General features: G+C 36.1%; 1 protein-coding gene across 1 annotated transcript in view; it reads right to left on the bottom strand.

Annotated features, from left to right (window-relative positions):
- Nucleotides 1-364: 364 nt before the first annotated feature.
- Nucleotides 365-24,048, bottom strand: part of SGO2 (shugoshin 2) — a 29,579-nt gene continuing 5,895 nt past the window's right edge. The window contains exons 2-9 of the mRNA XM_069577966.1: nucleotides 20,487-20,621; nucleotides 18,162-18,337; nucleotides 17,086-17,163; nucleotides 16,276-16,361; nucleotides 12,626-12,852; nucleotides 8,515-11,661; nucleotides 6,216-6,366; nucleotides 365-2,215 (exon numbers count right to left, since the gene is read on the bottom strand). Coding sequence (XP_069434067.1) covers nucleotides 2,200-2,215; nucleotides 6,216-6,366; nucleotides 8,515-11,661; nucleotides 12,626-12,852; nucleotides 16,276-16,361; nucleotides 17,086-17,163; nucleotides 18,162-18,337; nucleotides 20,487-20,619 — 4,014 coding nt within the window. The 5' untranslated portion in view covers nucleotides 20,620-20,621 and the 3' untranslated portion in view covers nucleotides 365-2,199. The remainder of the gene's footprint in view (nucleotides 2,216-6,215; nucleotides 6,367-8,514; nucleotides 11,662-12,625; nucleotides 12,853-16,275; nucleotides 16,362-17,085; nucleotides 17,164-18,161; nucleotides 18,338-20,486; nucleotides 20,622-24,048) is intronic.

Raw genomic sequence — 24,048 nt, 5'->3', positions numbered from 1 at the left:
TTTTTAGAGTATACCCTAATAAAGATACACATTTAATTTTTTCTAAGGTAGGTTATCTGTTGAACACCTTCCCCTTAAGAGTCCTGGAACTCTTCCTCTAAGTCTTTATGTTTCAATAATTCCATTCTTTTCTTTATATTCCCTCAGCCCCAGAGATGGTGGGTGCTTCCCATAGTTACTTCCTATATTATACACCACTAGTCCTTTGTCTTTTCAGTTCTTATTCAGCTCTCTAGAATATGATTAACAATTGATAATTGTGGTTTTGGTCTTGGCTGAACCCTAAATAATACCATCTCCATCCACACCAAAAGTCATGACACTCATTCATAATTTATTAAAAAAGCACTGAATAAAATAGTAATTGATAGGTAATACTTTAATGTGATTATAAGCATACACAACCAGCTCATTCCACAGCATCTTACTTAATGCGGTAAAGCCAGAGGCATTCCTGTGAAAATCAGGAACAAGACAATGATATCCACCATTCTCACTGCTATTTAACACTAAATATAAGGTGACAGCCATGCAGTTACACAAGAGAAAGCAGTGAGAGGCCTAAGGATTGGCGAGAAAGGAGGAAAAACAGCCCAGTTTCCAAGTATATATATCTGGAAAATAGTATAAACAATAATAGAGTTTAGTAATTAACATACAGAAATCAATGATCTTCATATATACACGTGATAATTGATTAGAAAAGAGACAAAGATTCCATTTATACGTATTACCAGGAAAAAAGAATGCCAAGGCATCAAGAAATGTGGAAAACCTCCATGAGGGAAGTTTTGAAACTCCCCTAACGTCCCTATAAGACAACAATAGAGGGGCATAAAAAGACAGAAACTAGTAGAGGGAACAGAAAATTGAGAATTAAGTTTAAGTGTATATGGAAATACAACATTGAAAAATGTGGCACTTCAAATCAGTAGTGGAAAACATGGACTTTTTAATTAATGGGCGATCCTTTGGGAAAAGGTCAAAAATTGTGTTCATATCTCACCATAAAACAAAATCCACATGAATCAGAAATTTAAACGTCAAAACAAAATGAAACCATGGGTAAATATCTTTCTTAATCTGGGAACAGGAAAACTTTCTTAATATGTCTGAGTTCCAACAATAAAAGATTGTAAGTCTGATACATACAATGAAAAATAATTTGCATGGGAACAACAACAACAACAATAGACAAACCTCATGGAAAGGAGGAAAAAATAGAAACACTAGGAAACCAAATACCAGATAATGACAGAGATTCACAGCCTTAAAGTAATAATAGTACAGGAAAGGAAAAACTGTCAGGGTGCTAAGCTTGAAACCAGTCTAAATTGTTCCTTTAATAAAGCATGTAGCCTCCATTCAACAGACACTGTTGATAAATGAGTAAGTTCTGTGGGACTCTGTAGTCTTACAACTGTTTCTCAAAGTTTGCTCCCAGGACAGTCTGCCCCAGAATTATCTGAGGTGTTTGTTAAACAAAATGTAGATTTCTTGGGCTCACTCTTTTAGTTGCTGGATATAAGAAAGCTTTTCCATCTAGGCAGAATAGATTTTTATTAATCATTTCAATACAGTAAGATATGAATAGGATTTACTACTTTTTAATACTGGAATAATAAGTGGTCTTTAAAGTTACAAAATCCAAATTCAAAAGCACCTGAGAGATCAACCCTCTCAAGTCATCAGATTACATATAATGGAAGTAATGCAGCAGCTGACAGTAAACAAGTAATTTTGAAAGTTGAAGAACGAAGAGTGAGAGAAAACTGGCCAGGGCAGAGGGTGACTTTTAAAATCTTATAGGTGTTCACATTTACTGAATGGTTTTAAAAACAAAATAAAACAAGGTAGTTTGGTGTATAACAAGATAATCAGTGCAAAAGTATTTATAATACAGTTTATTCGGTTAAAAGGTTAATAGCTATTGTTTAGTTAAAGGTTGTTTGGTTGAAAGGAGATTAAATGAGCAGGAAGATAAGTTATAAGATGACCAAAATAACTTAGTGCTTAATATTACAAAATAGCTATTTTATGCATATTATCTATACATAAAAATAAACACTCCATAAAAAAGCAGGAGATAAAAAACAAAAACAAAACCCAGAACTTGTCATCTTCTTGGTCCTAGTTAGATCCCTGTTTTGAACTGCTATCGTCTGAGCATTCAGGAAAACCAGAATGTATAAATTCACCTCATCTTCTCATCTTCCTGCAAAGTAGAAAAAAAGGAAGATTAACAACCACCTAAAGCTAATGCTTTTGCTGCAAAGTATGGAAAGGAAAATTGCTGCATCAAAAAAATAAAATGCAGATTCCTCAAACCACAAGCTGTGTCACATATTTAAAATATTCTATGATGGGGGAATTACAGATGAGGTTTAAGAGAAATTAATCAAATCAGGTTCTATACATTACATGTTTTACTACATATTTCCTTTTAATTATGAACTTTAGCATACATTGGAGAAGGCAATGGCACCCTACTCCAGTACTCTTGCCTGGAGAATCCCATGGACGGAGGAGCCTGGCAGGCTGCGGTCCATGGGGTCACTAAGAGTCGGACATGACTGAGCGACTTCACTTTGACTTTTCACTTTCATGCATTGGAGAAGGAAATGGCAACCCACTCCAGTGTTCTTGCCTGGAGAATCCCAGGGATAGTGGAGCCTGATTGGCTGCTGTCTATGGGGTCACACGGAGTCAGACGCGACTGAAGCGACTTAGCAGTAGCAGCAGCAACAGCAGTAGCAGCAAGAATATATGAAAATATACCATTTAAAACTAATCAAATGCTGATACACCAATATCCAGGTTAAGAAATAAACTCTTACCACATCTCTGGTGTGCTCCTTCCCAGTGTTATCTTTGGGAGACAAAATCACAGCTCTCTCATCTCCCAAGAAGTGACCACTATTCTGAATTGAGTTCATCAATCCCTTGTTGAATTACTAGCAGGAATAGTGGACATTCTTGACTTGTTCTTGAGTATAAATACCTCTATTGTCTCCCCATTAAACAAGATACTGGCTTTAGGATTAGGTTATGCAAGTACAATTCATCATTTTATAAAAGTATCCTTCAATGTCTATTGAGTATTTTATTATTTTATTTTTTAAAAATATTTATTTATTTTTAGTTATTTAGTTGCAGTGGGTTTTCTTTGCGGCATGTGGGATCTAGTCCCCTGAGCAGGGATTGAACCTGCATTGGGAGCTCAATGTCTTATCCACTGGACCACCAGGGAAGTCCCTCTATTTAGAGTATTTTAATCATGAGTGACTACTGAATTTTGTCAAAGGCTTTTTCAGTATCTATGAAAAAAATCATATGCTTTTCTTAGACTTATTAACATGGTATATGATGATAAGTTTTCTAACATTCTAAACCATTTCTAAACCAACTTTGCATTCCTGGAATACACCTTACGTGGTGGGTTTATGTTTTTCATAGCATAGTGTTGGATATGCTTTTACAATTGGGCCATGAACAGTTAAGAGGGGTGTGTATTCTCTGTTCTCAGAGTATGGAGTTTGATATGTATACTGTAAGATTTACCCTACTAATTATGTTGTTTAGATCTCCATCTCCTTACTAATCTTTTGCCCACTTAATTTGCTTTATATTGAATAGTATATAAAAATTTATTCATGTATTCCTATCTGTCTGTATGTATCTCCTATAGTTTTTGCTTCATGAAAGTAGTTGTTATGCTATTTGGTATATAATATCATAACTATTTATATATTCTTTGTGGATTAGGGCTTTTACTATTAAAAATATCCCCTTTGTTATGTTCAGTTCTTTGGGACTGAAGAGATAAAGACTTTAAAAAATATTTGTATTACTTTCCTGATAACTGCTCCCATTCTCAATGCCTATGATGACCATTCCATAACATATTGTAAGCAGTTTTCATCAGGATTTATTCTCATGGGGGCCTATCAAAAGCTATGATATACCTGCTGCATGCCATTCCCAGTCCAAAAAGAAAAAGTGGCAACTGGATTATCATTCTTAGTATTTATCCTGATGTACATTGTGTTATTTGCTTTTTAAAAACTTATCAACTAAACTGACTGCCAGATAATCTGCATGCCTAGTAGATCTAAACTAAAATAGAACACTAATTCATAAGAGCATTTTATATTTAATTTAGAATAGGTAGCTCTTTAAAAAAAATTTATTAACTATTACCTAGCTGTAGAAAGGAATGAGAAAAATCTCTCCAAATTGATATGGAGTGATTTCTAGAATGAATTGATAAGAAGCAAAGCTCCCCAAAGCAGCTAGGTATACTTACTACCTTTATTCAAGAAAAAGCAGGATATACACATATTTGCTTATTTGTGCACAAGAAATACATAACCTAGAAACAAAAGGAACTGATTATCCACAGGAGGTAATAAAAATAGGGTAGAAAGTAGGAGTAATGGGAATAGGGTAGTAGGGGTGAAAGAAGTTATACTTCTCTGCAGCTTTGGAAAACCATCTAGCAATTCCTCAAACAAACATGATGGCTCAGTAAGTAAAAGAATCCGCCTCCAATGCAGGAGACACAGGAGATGCAGGTTCGATCCCTGGGTTGGGAAGATCCCCTGGAGAAGGAAATGGCAACCCACTCCAGTATTCTTGCCTGAAGAATCCATGGACAGAGGAGCCTGGTGGGTTACAGTCCAAAGAGTCGCAAAGAGTTGGACATGACAATTTAAGTGTGCACACACACCCCATATGACTTAGCAATTCCACAACTAGGCATATACCCAAGAGAAATGAAAACATATATACACAAAAGCTCACAAATGTTTGCAGCAGCATTATTTATAATAGCCAAAAAGTGCAAACAAGTAAATTACCATCAACAGACAAATGGATACGTAAAATGTGGTGTATTTTCAGTAGAATATTTTATTCACTCATAGAAAGGAATGAAATACTACTCATACATGTTCATCAGGAATGGATCTTGAAAACATTATGCTCAGTGAAAGAGGCCAGTCACAAAGACCACATATTATATGATTTCATTCATATGAAATGGCTGAAGAGGACATCTGTAGAGATAGGAATTAGGTGATCAGTTGGTTGTCTAGGGCTGAGGGATACAGCAATGACAGCTAAAGGGCATGGGGTTTCTTTCTGAAATGAAGAAGTGTTCTTAAATTGACTGTGGTGATGGTGTACATGTCTGTTAATCTACTGAAAAACCACCGAAATGTACACTTTAAATGGATGAAATATATGGTAATGTGAACTATAGCTCAAAAAAGTTGTTTTTTAGAGAAGCCCTTAGTCCTTCATATTTGACTGGCTTCTCTTGCACACTCTCTTACACGACTGACATCTGCTGGTTATTTTTAAAAATACATGTTAAAACAATCAATGTCTTTAATTTTATAAAGAAGCAAATACTGAGACAATGCAAAGAGAAAATTTGAGGATATTTCTATCCTTTTAAAAATACCATCCCAAATATGATCAGGTTCTCTGAAATAGCTATTTATCCCTGGAAAAAATAGGATTTTTGAATTAAACATATGTAAAAGGCATTTGGACATTTTTGAGATAATCAAGGAAACAGGAATAGGGATTTGCTATTAGATGACAGTGAAGAATTATTGATAATTTTTCTAGTTGTGATTAGTGTTGTCCAGTTTTATTAAGTTCTTATTCTCTAGGTATATATATATTTATTTTCTAGGAATACACACACAGAAGTGTTTTAGGAATTAAATGACTCAATATTAGGGATATGCTTTAAAGACACTACAACAGAAAACAGATAGTAAAGGTAAATATGGCAAAATATTGGTAATTCTCAAAGCTGAGGGATGGATAAATGGCGGGGGGTGGGAGGGGAGACTTTTCCCTCTCTTTGAGGGTATATTTGAGGTTTAAAAAAAAAAGAGGGCTGTTACACTTTGAGACTAAAGGACATATAAACCACTCTGAACTCTTCTAAAGACAAGGTAGAAAATAAAGAGAGGTAACAATTAACAAGGAGTTTGCAAATTATAGGCAACAAAAAATGTTTAAGCCTGTTAAAATAAAAGAAGGCAAATCTTACCCATATCATACTATGGTTATTACATGTCAGCAATAATATATGACATTCACACTCAAAACTGTTCAAATACAGGCAGGAATCCTTTTAAAAGCATGGATTTTATAGCACCAGATTGAAATCACTTTTACGTCATTGAAATACTCACCCTTTGAGACTTGGCTCCTTTAAAGAGAGAGGAGTACACCTCCTTCTTCGGCTTGGCAGCTCTGAAGATAGGTCTTCTACCTTGTTTTCAAATTTAGCAGCAGTATTTGAAACAAAACTGGTATTTGTCAAGTCTTGTAGCATTCTAACACCTGAAAAGAGTATGTTTTCAAAAATATTTTTAATAGTATAGAGATATTGAAATATATGTAGGATATTTACTGGTTTATAAATGATTGGTATCAAATGTCTCAATTTAATCAAGTTATAACTTTGAATTTTATAAAAGTAGCACTGAAATTATCTGTAAATCAGTTTTTTTTCCTAACAATAATGAGAGGAAGAGACTTACTATTTAAAACAAACTATCAAAGTAGCACCCTGTAATATTTTTACACTAAAATCATTTAGGGGGACAGAAATTCTTTGATTCAATTCGATGTCAGTGACTGCTCACACTACGAAAGGCAACATGAGAAACAGGTGAAAGACAGCTCACCAGTCTCTACAATGTCCTGCAACTCGAGACCTTTGCACTTCTTTGGCATCAGTATTCCTTTTACCTGGAACAGTCTTATCCATAAAAATCCTAGTGTTCTACATACATCTATTGAAATGTTACACTTCTGGTAGAAAAATTTAATTGATATGGAAATTGTCCAACATAGCAACATTTCCAATAACAAAGTGAAAGTTGCTCAGTCGTGTCCAACTCTTTGTGACCCCATGGACTATACAATCCATGGAATTCTCCAGGCCAGAATATTGCAGTGGGTAGCCTTTCCCTTCTCCAGGGGATCTTCCCAACCCAAGGATTGAACCCAGGTCTCCCACACTGTGGGCAGATTCTTTACCAGCTGAGCCACAAGGGAAGTCCAAGAATACTGGAGTGGGTAGCCTATCCCTTCTCCAGATTTTCCCAAACCAGAAATCAAACCAGGGTCTCCTGCATTGCAGGCAGATTCTTTACAAAATGAGCTATCAAGGAAGTCCTTAATAACAAAAAAATGTTAAGAGGAAAAAGTGAGGTAAGTAATGTTATATATAGTATGATTTCAAATATGTATTTTAAAATGCATAGATTCAGGTCTGCATGCATATAGCAAAATGTTGACTGCAGTTCTTCTGGGTGATGGTTTTTCCTATTTTCTGATTCTCTACTTTCAATTTTCTGCAATAAGCATTATTTTAATAACTGGAGAAAATAAGAAACACTAAACCTAAAAATCCTCTCTATCCTTTTAGGTCCTAAAGTGCTATGTATTTGATGATGCTTCTGCAGGTTTCTCTAGCCAAAACTATTCTCCATCATTACATCCCTTCATATGTGTTTTTATTAAAGCATTTGCCATGTTTAAACACTACTTTTCCATACATGGATGAGGAAAGGGAGCTGGTATTCTTAATTTTTAATCCCCTAAAACACTTTTTTTTTTGGCTTTACCCAGTGCCATGCAAGATAGGTCCCTGACTGGAGATGAAACCTGTACACCCTGCAGGGCATCTGTGGAATCTTAACCACCAGATCACCAGTAAAGTCCCTAGAATAATGTTTTGATCATACTAAATGTATGCTGTTGGAGATGGTCCTGTCCTTAAGAAATTTACAATTGTCTTTGGCAAAATCAAACTAGGGCAGTTCATTATTGTTGTTGTTCAGTTGCTAAGTTGTGTTCAATTCTTTATGACCCCATGGGTTGCAGCACACCAGGCTCCTCAGTCCTCCATTATCTCCTGGAGTTTGCTCAACTGGCTCAGATGGTAAAGAATCTGCCTGCAGTGCAGGAGACTGGGGTTCGATCTCTGGGTTGGGAAGATCCCCTGCAGAAGGAAACGGCAACCCACTCCAATATTCCTGCCTGGAGAATTCCATGCACAGAGGAGGCTGGTGCGCTATAGTCCATGGGGTTGGACACGACTGAGTGACTAACATATAGCAGGTATATATATATATATATATCCACTGAGTTGATGATGGTGTCTAACCATCTTATCCTCTGCTGCCACATTTAAAACACTCAAGTTCCTTCAAAAATATGAAAAAGGAAATCATCTGCCCAATGTCATCATCAGACAACTTTGTGCTAAAGGCCAAAATACATGAATGTCCAAGCCACTCTCATTGTTACCTTAAAGTATTAAGCTTTCTTTAAATTCCTCCATATTGCTTCTACAGATCAGGCTACATAGTTATACATTATTTTAAAATTCCATAAAAATCAGTTATAATAGGAAATGCTTTACTGGCTAAATGAATATATGTATCATTTAAGACTTTGTCACTTCGGGTATGGACCCACCTATTTCTGATCTTTGTGTTCTCTGGTCGACTTTAAATTTCATGTCTTTCATCTTCTCATGTACCTCATCACTTACTTGAAAGATGGGTGAGCTCTCTGGGGCAAAATTTTCTTTCAGATTTTTATTAGAAGAAATACTCAAAGGCACTGAACCCTCAAGAACACTGTTACAGGAAGAATCTTGTCTGCTAGGTGAATACCGTTGAGATAAAGATATCAACATTTTTGTGTAAAAGTCTGGTTTGACAGTTTCCACATTTTCCAACTTTTTTCCCTTAACAGTGTACTCAGGTTCAACTGATACTTCCTGAATGGTGTTGGATATCCTCTCCATTAGTTCATGACTATCCCGAGAAGGATCTTCGAAGGTCTTCCTTTTCTTTGATTTGGATGTCATCTTATTTACTTTTTTGACCTGGCACTCTCCTTCCTTCATCACCTCCACAAAGTGGCTCTCTCTCTTTCTATTCAGAGTTTTAGTGCTTAGCTTCGAGCTCCTATGTGATTCCATTTGGTTTCCAGTGTCAGAATCTGCCTCATCAGTAATATGTTTTAAACCTGGTTCTAAGACAGACATCTGTGAAGAACCTGTCAACTGCAAAACAGGCATGTTGTCACTTTTTGCCAAAATGTTCTTTGCCTTGTCCGATTCTTTCCCATGCTTTTTAATTGGTTTATAAGGATTTGAAATTTCATCACAATTTTCTTTCTCATCACTGTCGATTTCCATACAGTATCCACTAATAACAGCTTGGCCTTCAGGTCTTTGTTTATTTATTTTAAAATCAAGATTTTTTGTATAGCTTTCTTGGCCATGCACATCTTTATCATTATCCTCGTATATCTGGCACATTTCAGAAATTATATCTGTCTTCCGATTTACTTTCTGCTTCTGCTTAAGGTTCTTATTTATTTTTGATTCATTCTGCTGAGTAGGTTGCTTATCAGTGACACATTTTGTCAACTCCAACGTATTCTGGGTCTTATAATCATATAAATGTCTATCATCTTTGGTGGAAAGATAAATTGTCTGAAATTCTTTTGTGACTTTTAGGTTTTCAGAAATGGTTTCTTCATTATTTGGGGTTAGGGAGAAGTCACCTTTTTCTGGGCCACATATACCTTTATTGTTAAACTCATTTTTTCTGTTCATTTCCAAAATTATCTCTGTCTTCCGACTTACTTTCTGCCTGGGTCTCTTATTTATTTTTGATTCCTTTTGCTTCCCAGTATCACTAACACACTTTTTCACCCCTAAAAGGTTTTGAGTCTCATAATCACATAGGTTCCTATTAACTCCGGGGGAAGGGTCAACTATCTGAAACTCATTTGTGTCTTCCAGGTTTTCAGGGATGATTTCCGTATCTTTTTGGATTAGAGAAAGTAAGTTACCTTTTTCTGGGTCGTGCCTGCCTTTGTCATCACTCTTATATATTTGGTTGACTTCAGAAATGATTTTTGTCTTCCGACATACCTTTTGCTTAAGCTTATCTATTTTTGATTCATTCTGACAAGCAGGTTGTATATCATGAACATACATTTTCACCCCCAAAACATTCTGAGTGTCATAATCATATAGGTCTCTATTGTCTTTGGAAGAAAGACTGGGTGTTTGAAACTCACATGTATCCACTAGGTTTTCAGGGATGGTTTCTTTACCCTTTTCTGGGCAGTATTCACTTGTGTTATCTAAATGATTCACTGTGGAAATTATTTCTGTCTTCCGATTTACTTTCTGCCTAAGAGTCTTATTAATTCTTGTTTCATTTTGCTGCACAGGGTATGCGTCGGTGATCTGCTTTTGCAAACCCAACACATTCTGGGTTTCACAATCACACAGGTTTCCATTATTGGCAGTGGAAAGAACAGATTTCTGAAACTCATTTGAAACATCTAGGTTTCTAGAGATGGTTTCTTTATCCTCTTGGGTTTGGAAGGAACAGTCACCTTTTTCTGGGCCTTGCACATCTTTAGTATTATCCCCAAGTATTTGGTTCATTTTAGAAATTATTTCTGTTTTCCGATTTATTTTCTGCCAAACCTTATTTATTTTTGATTCATTTTGCTGAGTGGGTTGTGTATCAGTGACATGCTTTTTCAAATCAAACATATTTTGGGTCTCATCATCACATAACTTTGGATTACCTTTGTTGGAAAGATAAGCTGTTTGAAATTCATTTGTGACACCTTGGTCTTCAGAGGTGGTTTCTTGAACCTTTTGGTTTGGGAATAAGTTATCTTTTTCTAATGTATGAATCACAAATGTCTGTCTAGAAGCTTTACTCTTCTTACAAGCTAGAGAACTCAGACACAAATCAAATTTACTATCCTGTGAGAATTTATCTGAACTTTGGGAGAAAGAGTATGTTTCCTCTTGCTCATCTGTTACATGAATTCTTTTCTTCTTTTTGTTACACTGCATACTTTGTTTGTCACCCTGATCAAAGCCATTAGGAAGGGTTATTTTCTTCAGTGTGTTCAACTGAGTCAACTGTTCAGTCCTGAAGATAAAATTTGGATCTCTTGAATCCCCTTCAACATCCAGGTCAACAGATCTTCTTTCTGGTCCACTTTCAATTTTTTCCTCAATATTTGCATCTGAACAATTTTTAAATTGTCTCTTTGATCTTTCTCTCTTTTTTTCAGAGCTTGGATCTTTCACCTTTCTGAAAGTTTTCATTCTACAATCATCTGGATTTTTCTTTCTTTTCTTCTTAGTGCCTGTTGAAACTGTAATAATTTTGCTGACTTCACTAGCAGTTAAATCCATGTCATCATCATACACAGTTTTCTGCAACTCAAAGTCATTACCCTGAAGTGGATCCATGCCTTTTGTAGGAGGTTCACTTGCAGACTCAGATGAGGCAGGAAGGCACAGTATGTTTCTCTGCATTGTATTTGTTTCATTAGTATAATCTTTTATCTCATTATTCCAATTTAATATTGGACTTGAAACCTGTTGTTGATTTAAATCTGTTACATAGGGAGTGTCTGCAGGATTATCTGACTCCCAAGATGAAGCACGTTTTTTCCTTTTAGTCACATTACTAGGAGATGACTTCTCTTTATTGTGGCTAATCGCCTGGGCATTTTTCTTCTCACTTGTTAGAGAGCTCCTAGAACTTTGGTCTGAGTGGGAATGGTTTTCTGTAAAATAAAGAGAAACAAAATTCAGAAATAAGTAGTAACAAGTAATTTATTACTTTCAGAGAAACGATTTCTGGCAATGCATTCTGTTTAGATAACTTACATTATGAAGAATTTATGCAGATAAAAAATAAAGTAGAACTGACTGGAGTAGGCATAAGTCAGATTTTATATTTCTATCAACAGAAAATATATACTGGGAATTCACTCTGCCTTGGCCTCAAGTGTAGAGCGGAGAATAGCCAGCAGTAAAACCGTGAACATTAATGTAAGTTTCTAAGTGGGAGGAGGCCAGCAAATGAACCCAAATAACAGTGATAACTCTAATAAGGCTTACTGTCAAAATGTTCTTAGCAAGCAGCTAAAATTTATACAATTATATACACACACTCATATACATTTTTAGAATGGAAAATAATTCAAACTCCAAACTCAATATAGTTATGGTCCCATAGGCCAATCTGAAATTCTATGTCAAATATATAACCCAGACTACTTCACAGGATTATTATTTTAAAAACCATAAAAATATGTGTCACCATTTTTTCTTGCTCAACCATTACCCAGGCTCAAGTTTCTGTTTTATCAGTACTAGTTATGATCTTGAAAAATTCACTACACCTATCTAAAGTCTCAATTTTCATATCTATGAAAAGGAAAGGATTTAACTAAATAACATACTTTTAATTCATAAGCTAAGATACCAAAAAAGCTCTTAGGCCAGCTCATTTCGAAATACTGTTTCCAAAGTAATAGTATTAGCCACTGTGGACCTCACATTTGTCAGCATTTACTTTTAAATTAAGTTTTTCACCAGAAATTTTAAATGGTATAAGTTAGTAAATCTGTAACATAAGAAATCTAACTTATTAACTGTTTATACATGATAGCCCTCAAGAAGAAAATCTGATGAATGTTAACTATTTAATACTGATACTCAAAATGAACTTTAAAAATACCTCACCTTTGGGAAGTATATCAACAACAGAAGAAACATGTTTTGAATCATTTACACTACAAACATTCTGATCATTTTCTTTAACAAATAGCAATCTTAGATTATTCTGAGTTGATACTGGTCTTGCTGATACCAAAGAGGGACTATCAGGTGATGTCTTCGATATGGTGCTGTCATCACACTGTATTTTCTCTTTATCTTCATCATCATCGTCGTTTGAAGTTAATGGAACCCTAAGGGCAAGTAAGAATGAATGGGCAATTTTGTATTTTATAAGAATTATTTAGAAAATTACATGGATAGTTGTTTCTACACTCCATTTATTTAAGAGCCATCCACAAACACATCTTGGTACCATTTTGCATTCAATGAAGGCAATTATAGGAAGGAAACAGGTAGTTTCTAATAGAACAGAACTTGTAATAAAACAGGAATGCTTCTTATCCTCTTTTCTCCAATGGTTCCAAAAGGAGATAAATGATATAATCCCTGGTTGAGCTATTAAAATAATAATACTAATGAAATGAATAAAGTTCAAACATACTTACAACATGTATAATATTTATAATTTTCCTGTAATTAATTCTATGGAAAACCCCAAACTCTTCCTACACAATCATATGTAAAGTTTTGTGTGCTGTAAAATTTGCTGTTTCCAAAATGTATCCATGTAAACTAAAGCCATATTCCTAGAGTAATTAAATCTATGGGGGGAAAAATACAGAAAGCTACAGAAACAATTCAACAAAATGTTTCGAATTCAAAGAATAAAAAGTGTGTGTGTGTATGCATGCTACATCCCTTCAGTTGCGTCTGACTCTTTGCAACCCTATGGACTGCAGCTTGCCAGGTTTCTCTGTCCACAGCATTCTCCAAGCAAAAATCCTGGGGTGGGTTGCCACGCCCTCCTCCAGATGCAGGGATCAAATCTGTGTCTCTTATGTCTCCAGCATTGACCGGTAGGTTCTTTACCACTAGCACCACCTGGGAAGCCCCAGTTAGACAAAATGACTGTTTTGAATTCAAAGAATAAAGAGTAATAGACTCCAACGATAAAGATTTTGCCTTATATGCCAAATTATAGATATTTTTAAATTACTGATGATGATAAAATAAATAGAAAATATTTGTTAAATATTTAGAGGCAACTATTAATAGAATAACTATTGGGAGGAAATGTCTATACCACTTAAAGAAACAAGTTAGTAAAAATAAACAGAGGAGAGGTTCTGCTTCACGAAATGGCTAAATAGTTACTATTGAATCAACCGTATCAAACTATAAATTTGATACCGTATAAAAGCTGTAAATTCTAGAAGAAATATAAAAAACTACCCGAAGTCACTGGAGAGTCTATAAAAAGCAACTAGATACAGAAGAGAAGTTGGCACTTGGAAAAAGAACAAGCTTCCCAGTGTTTACAAACCTCAGTGCCACATTTTCTAAAAGTTAGAAATCTAGTTTTGTTAGTATTAGTTCAAGGTCAGAATTCAGGACAACTACAACTGCTGTAAAGTGTGTGTGATGAGAGAAATAACAGGACAAGTGGAGAGGGGAGTCTCGAATTTTGTGCAAATAGATATACATATATAAATTGGATTCATCCAAAGATACCACTAAGAGAGTAAAGAGGCAAGCCACAGGGTAAAAAACATTTGAAATGCAGAAAGGATTTACACATGGTGTATAGAAAGATTACAAACCTGTAAAAAAAAAAAAAGAACCTGAAGAAAGAAAATAAACATATAAACAGATGCTTAACTTCATTAATTATCAGGGAAATTAAAACTTCAGGCTAATACCTATAACACTTTCCACATGACTAAAATGAAAAAGATGGACAATAACAAGTGTTGTTGGAGACACGTAACAATAAAAATTCTCATATACTGCTGCTAGAAATATAAATTGGTATAATCCCTATAGAAAATTGTTTAACAGATTATTCCAAAGCCAAATATATTAAACTCCAGCAATCCTAAATATATACCTAAAAAATGTATACATATATTAATCAAAAGGCAGAAACACAGCAGAATTACTTATAAGAACCCGAACCTAACAACAATAAAAAGAACCAGAAGGATGAAAACATTATGGAAAAATCATGCAATGGCACACTACACAGCAGTAAGAAAGACTGATCTACAACTACACAGGACAATGTGGATGAATCTCACAGACACAATGCTGAGCTAAAGAAGTCGGAGACAAAAATCATACATCCTGTATGATTTCATTACATGAAATCCAAAGCTGGGCAAAATTAATTAATCTACAATGTAAAAAGTCAGTATAATATTTATCCTTGGGTGGGTAGTGAGTAGTGATTGGCAAAGGGCACAAGGATATCTGAGGTATTGGCAATATTCTGTTTCTTGGTCTGAGTATTGGTTATACCATAGTGTTCACTGTGAACATTCACCATTCTCTAAAGATTTTTGCACTTTTAAAAAATATATATTATACTTCAAACAAAAGTTTACTTAAAAAAATAAAAATTTTCTGGAGGGAAAGTTAACACTTAATTCATAAATTTATATGAAATAATGCAAGTATAATAACAGTCAAATTTTCTTGGAAAAGAACTGTGCACCTACAAGACAATAAAATGTACCATTTAAAAACTAAATTAAAATGTACAGGTGCAGTGTGGCACCAGTACAAAAAAGAGAGAACAATGGCACAAAGTGGAATGAATAGAAAATGATACAATAGATATAAGCATTGTTTTTTTTTTACTATGGTACAGATACCACTTCAATACATAGGTGCATTTACTTGTACACTTGAATAAATGCATTAAACCTGTAATTTATGTAACAGAAGAACACTGTTTAAAAGAGACAAGACCATTCTGATCAATGCTATTAACTCACTGAGTCATTTAAACTCTCTGGACCTCAATAACTGTCTTTAAAAGTGATAGGTTTGAAATAGGGTATTTACTAAGATAGTGGAAAGTGAAAGTATGTGTCACTCAGTCATGTCCAACTCTGTGATCCCATGGACTGTAGCCCTCCAGGCTCCTCTGTCCATGGATTTCTCCAGGCAAGGATACTAAGATTATAATCAAATTATTCAAGAAGTGGGAATTTTGGTCCGGTGAATAGTAAAGATGAAAGTTAAAGTCTGAGTAGTATGCAAGATGGTAAAGGTAGAAATAGTTATCATATATATCCAACAAAAAACATGAGGCCAGTGGTGACCTGGAGGAAAAGAAGGAACTGAAAAATAGCAGGATTCTATAGATGACCAAATACAACCTACTGTAGTGAGATACCGCAAACCATTTCATTTCTGCCTTAATAGGCAACCTGAACACTGTATGACACACAAAGACAATGACTGTTACATGAAAATCTAAGTGCTCTCAAACGCTGTAATTCAAACCCAGGTAACTCAAGGTGTACCTGTGCCACTTTCCTCTCCAGAAACTATGGGAAAGCTGAACATTATTAATTTCAAAGTTTAAAACTGAATTCCATTAGATGATATCTTTAATTTCTTTCACTGGTACAATATTGATCAGTATGTCATTATTTATTTCTAAATGTTTTTCTGTTTCAAGGAAGCAGTCCAAATAAAAACTACTCAAAGTCCAATTCAGGCAGAAGTGTGCAAATCAATATTTAAACAAGTTGTGAAGCAGTTACCTTGCAAATGGGAGACGTGTCAATTTGCACTGCTGACTAACCCGTTTCTTCTTGCTACTTGGCAGTAGAAAGGGACTCTGATGGAACTATTTTTGAAAAGAACAAAGAAAATGAAAATGAATGAAATTTCTAATTTCATTAAATCATGTTTGTCATTTAAGTACCAAATTATACAAGGATATTAATAGTAATGGAACAATTCTTGTGTTCAGCCTTCAGTAGTTTAATGAGAATAATAAAATGATAAGGTTAAACACAGTTCATCCTTAATCACGCCATACAAAGATAATCACTACTAGTATTTTGATATATAACCTCCCAAACTTTATTCTATGCCTATGAATAAATCCACACGTGTATACCCATGCATACACCCATATATACTCATGCATACACAATATTTCGACATATTCAGTTAATCCTTGAACAACACGGGGCTCTAGGGTCTACCTCTGCTTTTTTCCCTAAGAGTTTTTCAACTGTGTCTATCTTCTAAAATAATACCAATTCTCCTCTAATTCGAAATACTACTTTTCTACTAATATCTTTTATGTTTTTGAGTGTTTAATCCTGTGTTCCACTGAGCTGTCTAGTCTTGTGTTACTTTTAATCAGTTCATTTTTACACAAGAATTTTAATAACCAATTACATCAAATAACAGCCTGCTGTTAGCCAATTAAAATTAGCATTATCTCCATTCCTTTGTACAAAGTTTAAGATATGAATCTAACCTTGATGCTATGTAACTAATCTCAATTATCTTCAGTAATGTTAAAAAATATTACACTATTTAGCATAAATTCTACTTACCTCAGAAAGAGTGCTCATTTCAATTGCCGTTATCAAGTTATTGTTCATGAGTGCTTCTATTTCTATAAGCTTCTTATTCTGAAATAAAGACCTTTTTAATCACTTAAAATTTTGAGTTTACTATATTTTTATGAATACCATCAGTTGAAAAGACTTAAAAAATATGGAGATCACATTGAGCTAAAAAGGTGTTACACTGTATAGTTCAAATAGACACAGACACATACATACAGACACACACATATATTTTGAATGCTTTTGAGCTATCAACTGTAAATCTTCCTCTTTTTTTCACCGTACCACATGGAATGTGGGATCTTAATTTTCTGACCAGGGATCAAACTCGCACCCCCTGCATTGGAAGTGTGGAGTCTTAACCACTGGACCACCAGGGAAGTCCCTTCTTACATTTTTCAATCTTCTCATAATTATACATCATGTGGCAAGTGACCATAGGCTGTCAGTCATAGGAATTTCACCTCCAATAAGTATAGTAAGTCTTTTTTCCATTTTAATTTCTACTCACTATGGAGTTAAGAGTTACAGTTGTAACCTAGCTGAACACTGGCTCTTACTGCCCTATCTGTGGACAGAGCTGGAATTCGGAAGGAAAAGCAATGACTACAATCTTCATTCTACTAATACTTGGCTTGTAGCCAGTGGAAAGTTGCCACTGAGGGAACACACTGGAGAGAACTTCCCTCCTTTCAAGTCACTGGAGAAAACATACCAATCTTCTTATTCTTTTTAAAAATTTTTTAAAATGTATTTAACTGAAGGATAATTGCTTTACATATTACATTGATCCAATCTTCTTAAAATATATTAATGTATCAAGTTTTGCTTATGATAAGCAATCAAATGTTGATCAAGGTATTATACTAGTTTGAAGAGCAGCAAGTACACATTCAGAATGTAGATTCAAGACACCTATTTCATTACCCATTAACAGTTTGTCCATTAATATAGCACAATCTTTCAATAACTTTTTTACACTAATTGCATATTTAAAAAACATTTTTGGAGCTTCTATAATAATACAGTTTCAGAATTCAAACACAATATAGTTTCCATACCAAATTATTTAGCTTTAGACGAAGAAATGTGTTCTCAAAATTCAGTTTATCCACTTCTTTTTGCAATAGCATCTTTTCAGTTGTAATCATGCGAGAATTCTCTCTCTCTTTACTGAGAGCTAGAGCTAATGCCCTGTTGTTATGCTTTAAAGAAATTTTGAAAATAGAAGAATTGTCTGTAAAAAAAAAAATTGTAAGAGTTAATACTGAAATTCTTAATATGTTTTCATATTTCGTAGTAAAACTATTTTGAACAAAACTGATTTCACTTTGTAAATTTTAGCTGAAGGTAGAAGAGAATGACAACACAAATGTAGTTTTGAAAAAAAATGTACCCAGAGTTTGGAACTGAAGAAATAAAAGCTAGATGCAAGATGAATAAAAGTTGAGAGAAATGCAGAATGTTTGTGAATAGAGAGTCAGGAATAAGAGGACTCTAGTATAGACACAGTGCTGTGTGTGCTGTGCTTAGTTGTTCAGTCGTGTCCAACTCTTTTTGACCCCATGGACTGTATGTAGCTCACCAGGCTCCTCTGTCCGTGAGGATTCTCCAGGAAAGAATACTGGAGTAGGTGGCTATGCCCTTCTCTAGGGAATCTTCCCAACCCATGTATCGAACCAAAGTCTCCCGCACTGCAGACAGATTCTTTACTGACTAAGTCACCAGGGAAGCCCAAGACTCCTAGAATGGGTAGCCTGTCCCATTTCCAGGGGAACTTCCTGACCCAGGAATCGAACCGGGGTCTCCTGCATTGCAAGCAGATTCTTTACCAGCTGAGTTACCAGGGAAGCCCATAGACACAGTATTCCAGCATTCCAGATAATTAGATCAGTCACAAAATCTAAGTTTTGTTACTTGTTGCTCTATCCTATCTTTGATGAGGAGACAGGATAGAGAAGCCGTAACTAAAGATGTCCCAGAGAAATTAGGGGATCTGTGAAATTAGGCCAATCTGTAAAAATTTTAGTCAGTTTCTGTGGCTCCAGAACTCAACCCATTAATGCTCCCAAAGTTCATTTTTCAAAACCTCTAGTGAAAGGGAGCCATACTTACGGTAATGTTGGACAGATTATCTAAACCCTGTGGGGCCTTCTAGCCCTACCTCAAATACCCTCTTATTTCTATGCGTCTATTGCATACTATACTTGATCCTTTCTCTTTATAAGCACTATGTAAATATAATTTAATTCAGAATGCTTTCCTGTTTTTAGCAAAACAAAGAAATTTAATTGTGAATTCCTTAGTAAGGCTCACCTTACACAGTGTTCCCTTAGTACACCTAAAGCATAATTATATTTTCACAATTTTGATTTACATGCCACTATTCTCAGATGGTAAAGCATCTGTCTGCAATGCAGGAGACCTGGGTTCGATCCCTGGGTTGGGAAGGTCCCTTGGAGAAGGAAATGGCAGCCCACTCCAGTATTCTTGCCTGGAAAATCCCATGGACAGAGGAGCCTGGTAGGCTACCGTCTGTGGGGTCGCAAAGATTCAGACACAACTGAGCGATTTCACTTTCACTTTCATTCAATAACATATCTCACTGATGACAGCCACCTTTGACAAATCAAAGGGCGATAAGACTAGAACCAGTCCAGGACTTGTAGAAGCTAAAGGATAATAACATTTTTCTGTTACATTCCTCAAACTCAGTGTATTCCTTCATAACAGTGGGTGTGCAGTGGTCCTGTCAAAGAGAACAGGAAACTGCCACTACAGAAAGTGGTTTGATACAAAGGATGGTCCTAGAGACCTTGGAAGGATCAAAACCGTGAGTTAAAGATACTCAGGAGGCTTGGCTATTTCACAAGGCACAATTACCTTCTACATGTACTACAGTAGCAAGAATCCTCCCCCAATTAGGCTAAAATGAAGATGAATCGTTGAGATAATTTTCTGAAGTAATGCAAATTTATTCTGGGGAACTTTCCTCACCTTCTTTTTTTTGCCTTCCAACATCTTAGCTCCAGAATCCATGAAACTCCATCTCCAAAGTGCTCAGTGCCCTCATGATGAGCTTTGGTTATATAAACTCACCCACTACAGCACACTATATAGTCCAGCCACCCCTTGATTACCCATCATCCAAATGCTACAACCTATCAGGACAATCCATCACTTTTTTCAAGTTCTTTTTCAGAAATGTCACTTTGGCATTTTCTTTGCGGTGTAGGAGGTAAGCTGCCTTGGGCCACCCATTCCCCCAGCCTCACTGCTGAAAATTCAGCTGTCATGACTGACAGTAAATCATCATAAGCACCCCCAAATAAAAGGAGTTGAAAAAAGTAAAAATATGAGTATACTTTAAGACAAATGACACTTACTTATTATTTTTGTTTTTATTTTTGAAGCAAGAGAAACATTCAACTTAGTAGTCTTTGAAATTCTTCTGTCTTTCACATGTTTCTTAATTCCTGAAGGAAAAATTGAACTAGTTTCCATTGCTGAGTACTCCATCACTGAAGTAAAAAAAGAAAGGAAGTAGAAAATCATAGTATTAATTAATAAAGGGAAAAACAGCAACTGATAAATACACTCTAAGAAGTAAATTATGACTTAAATACTATGCTTTGTACATCAAGTGAAAGTGAAGTCACTCAGTGGTGTCTGACTCTTTGTGACCCCGTGGACTGTAGCCTACCACACTCCTCTGTCTAGGCAAGTACTGGATTTTCCAGGCAAGAGTGCTGGAGTGGGTTGCCATGCGTAAGTATTTGCAGAACCCTTCATATAAAATCTGAAAGTATGAATGTAATTTTAAAATGGTTTAAAAGTAGAATCCTAAAAAGGTAAATGACTTTGTTTTTTCTCTCAAACCTATATCATTATGTCTGCCTGCCAGGAGCTAAGGTAGGCACTGGGTACAGAAAACAGGATCAGGCTGCACAGGAATGCAGAGTTACAGAACGTAGGCATAGACTATACTGTGACACAAAGTAAGAAGTGTAACCTTGGAGCTATGAACAGAAGAGATATACCTAAACCTATGGGGACTGTTCCCACTTCATCCTCAGACATGCATTCCATTTTCTGCAGCCTTTACAGCAAAACTCTTAAAAACAAAAAGTATCTATAGTCAGTTTCCAATCTTCTTGTAACTCTACTTCACTCAGGCTTTCACTCTATTCCAACAAAATGACTTTTGTCAAGGTTTCTAATGACCTTCATACTGCTAACCTAATGGTCAGTTCTCAATCCTCATCTAATTTGATTTAACAGCAGCATTAAATGTGGTTAATTTATCCTTGCTCCTCAAAAATGGTATTTTGTTGGCTACCAGAACACCACAAACTCCTGCTATTTTTTTCCCCTCTAGCTAACTAGTTGCTTCTTCTTAGTCTCTTTTATAGATACCTATGCTATAATAGGTTCTCTTCTTGGATTTCTTTATCTACCCTCACTCTTGCAGTGAATTCATAGCCACGGTTTAAAATACCACCTAGATGTAAGAACTTCAAAATTTATGTCCTCTGTCTGGAACTCTTTCCTAAACTTCCCTGGATTCATATCATTATCTACTCCACAACTCCACTTGGATAACTAAAACAGGATATCAAACTTGGCCTGCCCAAGCATGCCCCACTCAGAGCTTCAACTCTGTCCTTCCAGTTGCTTGGTCAAAAATCCCCCACATCCCAATCTACCTTCACAATTCATTTAGACTCTGACTACTTTTAAGTATCTCCACTGCTATCAACCTAGATTCAGGTACTAACAAGTCTCACCTGAATTATTTCAATAGCTTCTTTCCAACCCTACTTCCACTCCTGCCCTCAGTACAGTTTATTAATCTACAGAATCTAAAACTCTTCACCATCTACTCTTCTTCCCATTTCTATAATTTAAACTCCTCTTTTTCTCCCCCTTGTCCATTCTTCTCAAGCCACAGTGGGCACCAAGATCTAATTGCTACTAGTATATGCCTGGTATTCTTCAGCTTCATGTCTCTGTATTGAAGTACCCATTCTAGGGTGACTTACCATACAGAGATTGAGGTACAGTCATTCCTTGGTACCTGCAGAGTACTTGTTCTAGGACCCCACAGATACCAAAATCCATTATGCTCAAGTTCCTTATATAAAATGGCATAACGTTTACATATGACCTACATTAATCCTTCTGTATAGTTTATATTATCTTTATATTACTCATAATACCTAATACACTGTAAATTGTAGTATGAAAGAAAGAAAGTGAAAGTGAAGTTATTCAGCCGTATCTGACTCTTTTCGACCCCACAGACTGTAGCCTACCAGGCTCCTCCATCCGTGGGATTTTCCAGGCAAGAGTATCGGAGTGGGGTGTCATTTCCTTCTCCAGAGGATCTACCTGACCCAGGGATTGAACTTGGGTCTCCTGCATTGTAGGCAGACGCTTTACCATCTGAGCCACCAGGGAAGCCCTAAATCGTAGTTCATTTCAGTTCAGTAGCTCAGTCGTCTCTGACTCTTTGCGACCCCATGAATTGCAGCACGCCAGGCCTCCCTGTCCATCACCAACTCCCGGAGTTCACTCAAACTCACGTCTATCGAGTTGGTGATGCCATCCAGCCGTCTCATCCTCTGTTGTCCCCTTTTCCTCCTGCCCCCAATCCCTTCCAGCATCAGCGTTTTTCCAATGGGTCAACTCTTCACATGAGGTGGCCAAAGTACTGGAACTTCAGCTTTAGCATCAGTCCTTCCAAAGAAATCCCAGGACTGATCTCCTTTAGGATGGACTGGTTGGATCTCCTTGCAGTCCAAAGGACTCTCAAAAGTCTTCTCCAACACCACAGTTCAAAAGCATCACTTCTTCGGCACTCAGCTTTCTTCACAGTCCAAGTCTCGCATCATACATGACCACTGGAAAAACCATAGCCTTGACTAGACGGACCTTAGTCGGCAAAGTAATGTCTCTGCTTTCCAATATGCTATTTAGGATGGTCATAACTTTCCTTCCAAGGAGTAAGCATCTTTTAATTTCATGGCTGCAGTCACCATCTGCAGTGAGTTTGAAGCCCCCCCCCCCAAAATAAAGTCTGACACTGTTTCCACTGTTTCCCTATCTATTTCCCATGAAGTGATGGGACCAGATGCCATGATCTTCGTTTTCTGAATGTTGAGCTTTAAGCCAACTTTTTCACTCTCCTCTTTCACTCTCATCAAGAGGGTTTTTAAATCCTCTTCACTTTCTTCCATAAGACTGGTATCATCTGCATATGTGAGGTTATTGATATTTCTCCCGGAAATCTTGATTCCAGCTGGTGCTTCTTCCAGCTCAGTGTTTCTCATGATGTACTCTGCATAGAAGTTAAATAAGCAGGGTGACAATATACAGCCTTGATGTACTGCTTTTCCTATTTGGAACCAGTCTGTTGTTCCATGTCCAGTTCTAACTGCTGCTTCCTGACCTGCATATAGGTTTCTCAAGAGGCAGGTCAGGTGGTCTGGTATTCCCATCTCTTTCAGAATTTTCCACAGTTTATTGTGATCCACACAGTCAAAGGCTTTGGCATAGTCAATAAAGCAGAAGTTTTTTTTTGAACTCTCTTGCTTTTTTGATGATCCAGTGGATGTTGGCAATTTGATCTCTGGTTCCTCTGCCTTTTCTAAAACCAGCTTGAACATCTGGAAGTTCACGGTTCACGTATTGCTGAAGCCTGGCCTGCAGAATTTTGAACATCACTTTACTAGCATGTGAGATGAGTGCAATGTGCAGTAGTCTGAGCATTCTTTGGCATTGCCTTTCTTTGGGATTGGAATGAAAACTGACCTTTTCCAGTCCTGTGGCCACTGCTGAGTTTTCCAAATTTGCTGGCATATTGAGTGCAGCACTTTCACAGCGTCATTTTTTAGGATTTGAAATAGCTCAACTGGAATGCCATCACCTCCACTAGCTTTGTTTGTA

This window comes from Ovis canadensis, chromosome 2 (genome assembly GCF_042477335.2).
Source record: "Ovis canadensis isolate MfBH-ARS-UI-01 breed Bighorn chromosome 2, ARS-UI_OviCan_v2, whole genome shotgun sequence".
Taxonomy (NCBI): Eukaryota; Metazoa; Chordata; class Mammalia; order Artiodactyla; family Bovidae; genus Ovis; species Ovis canadensis.
This window is presented reverse-complemented; position numbering and strand designations above follow the sequence as displayed.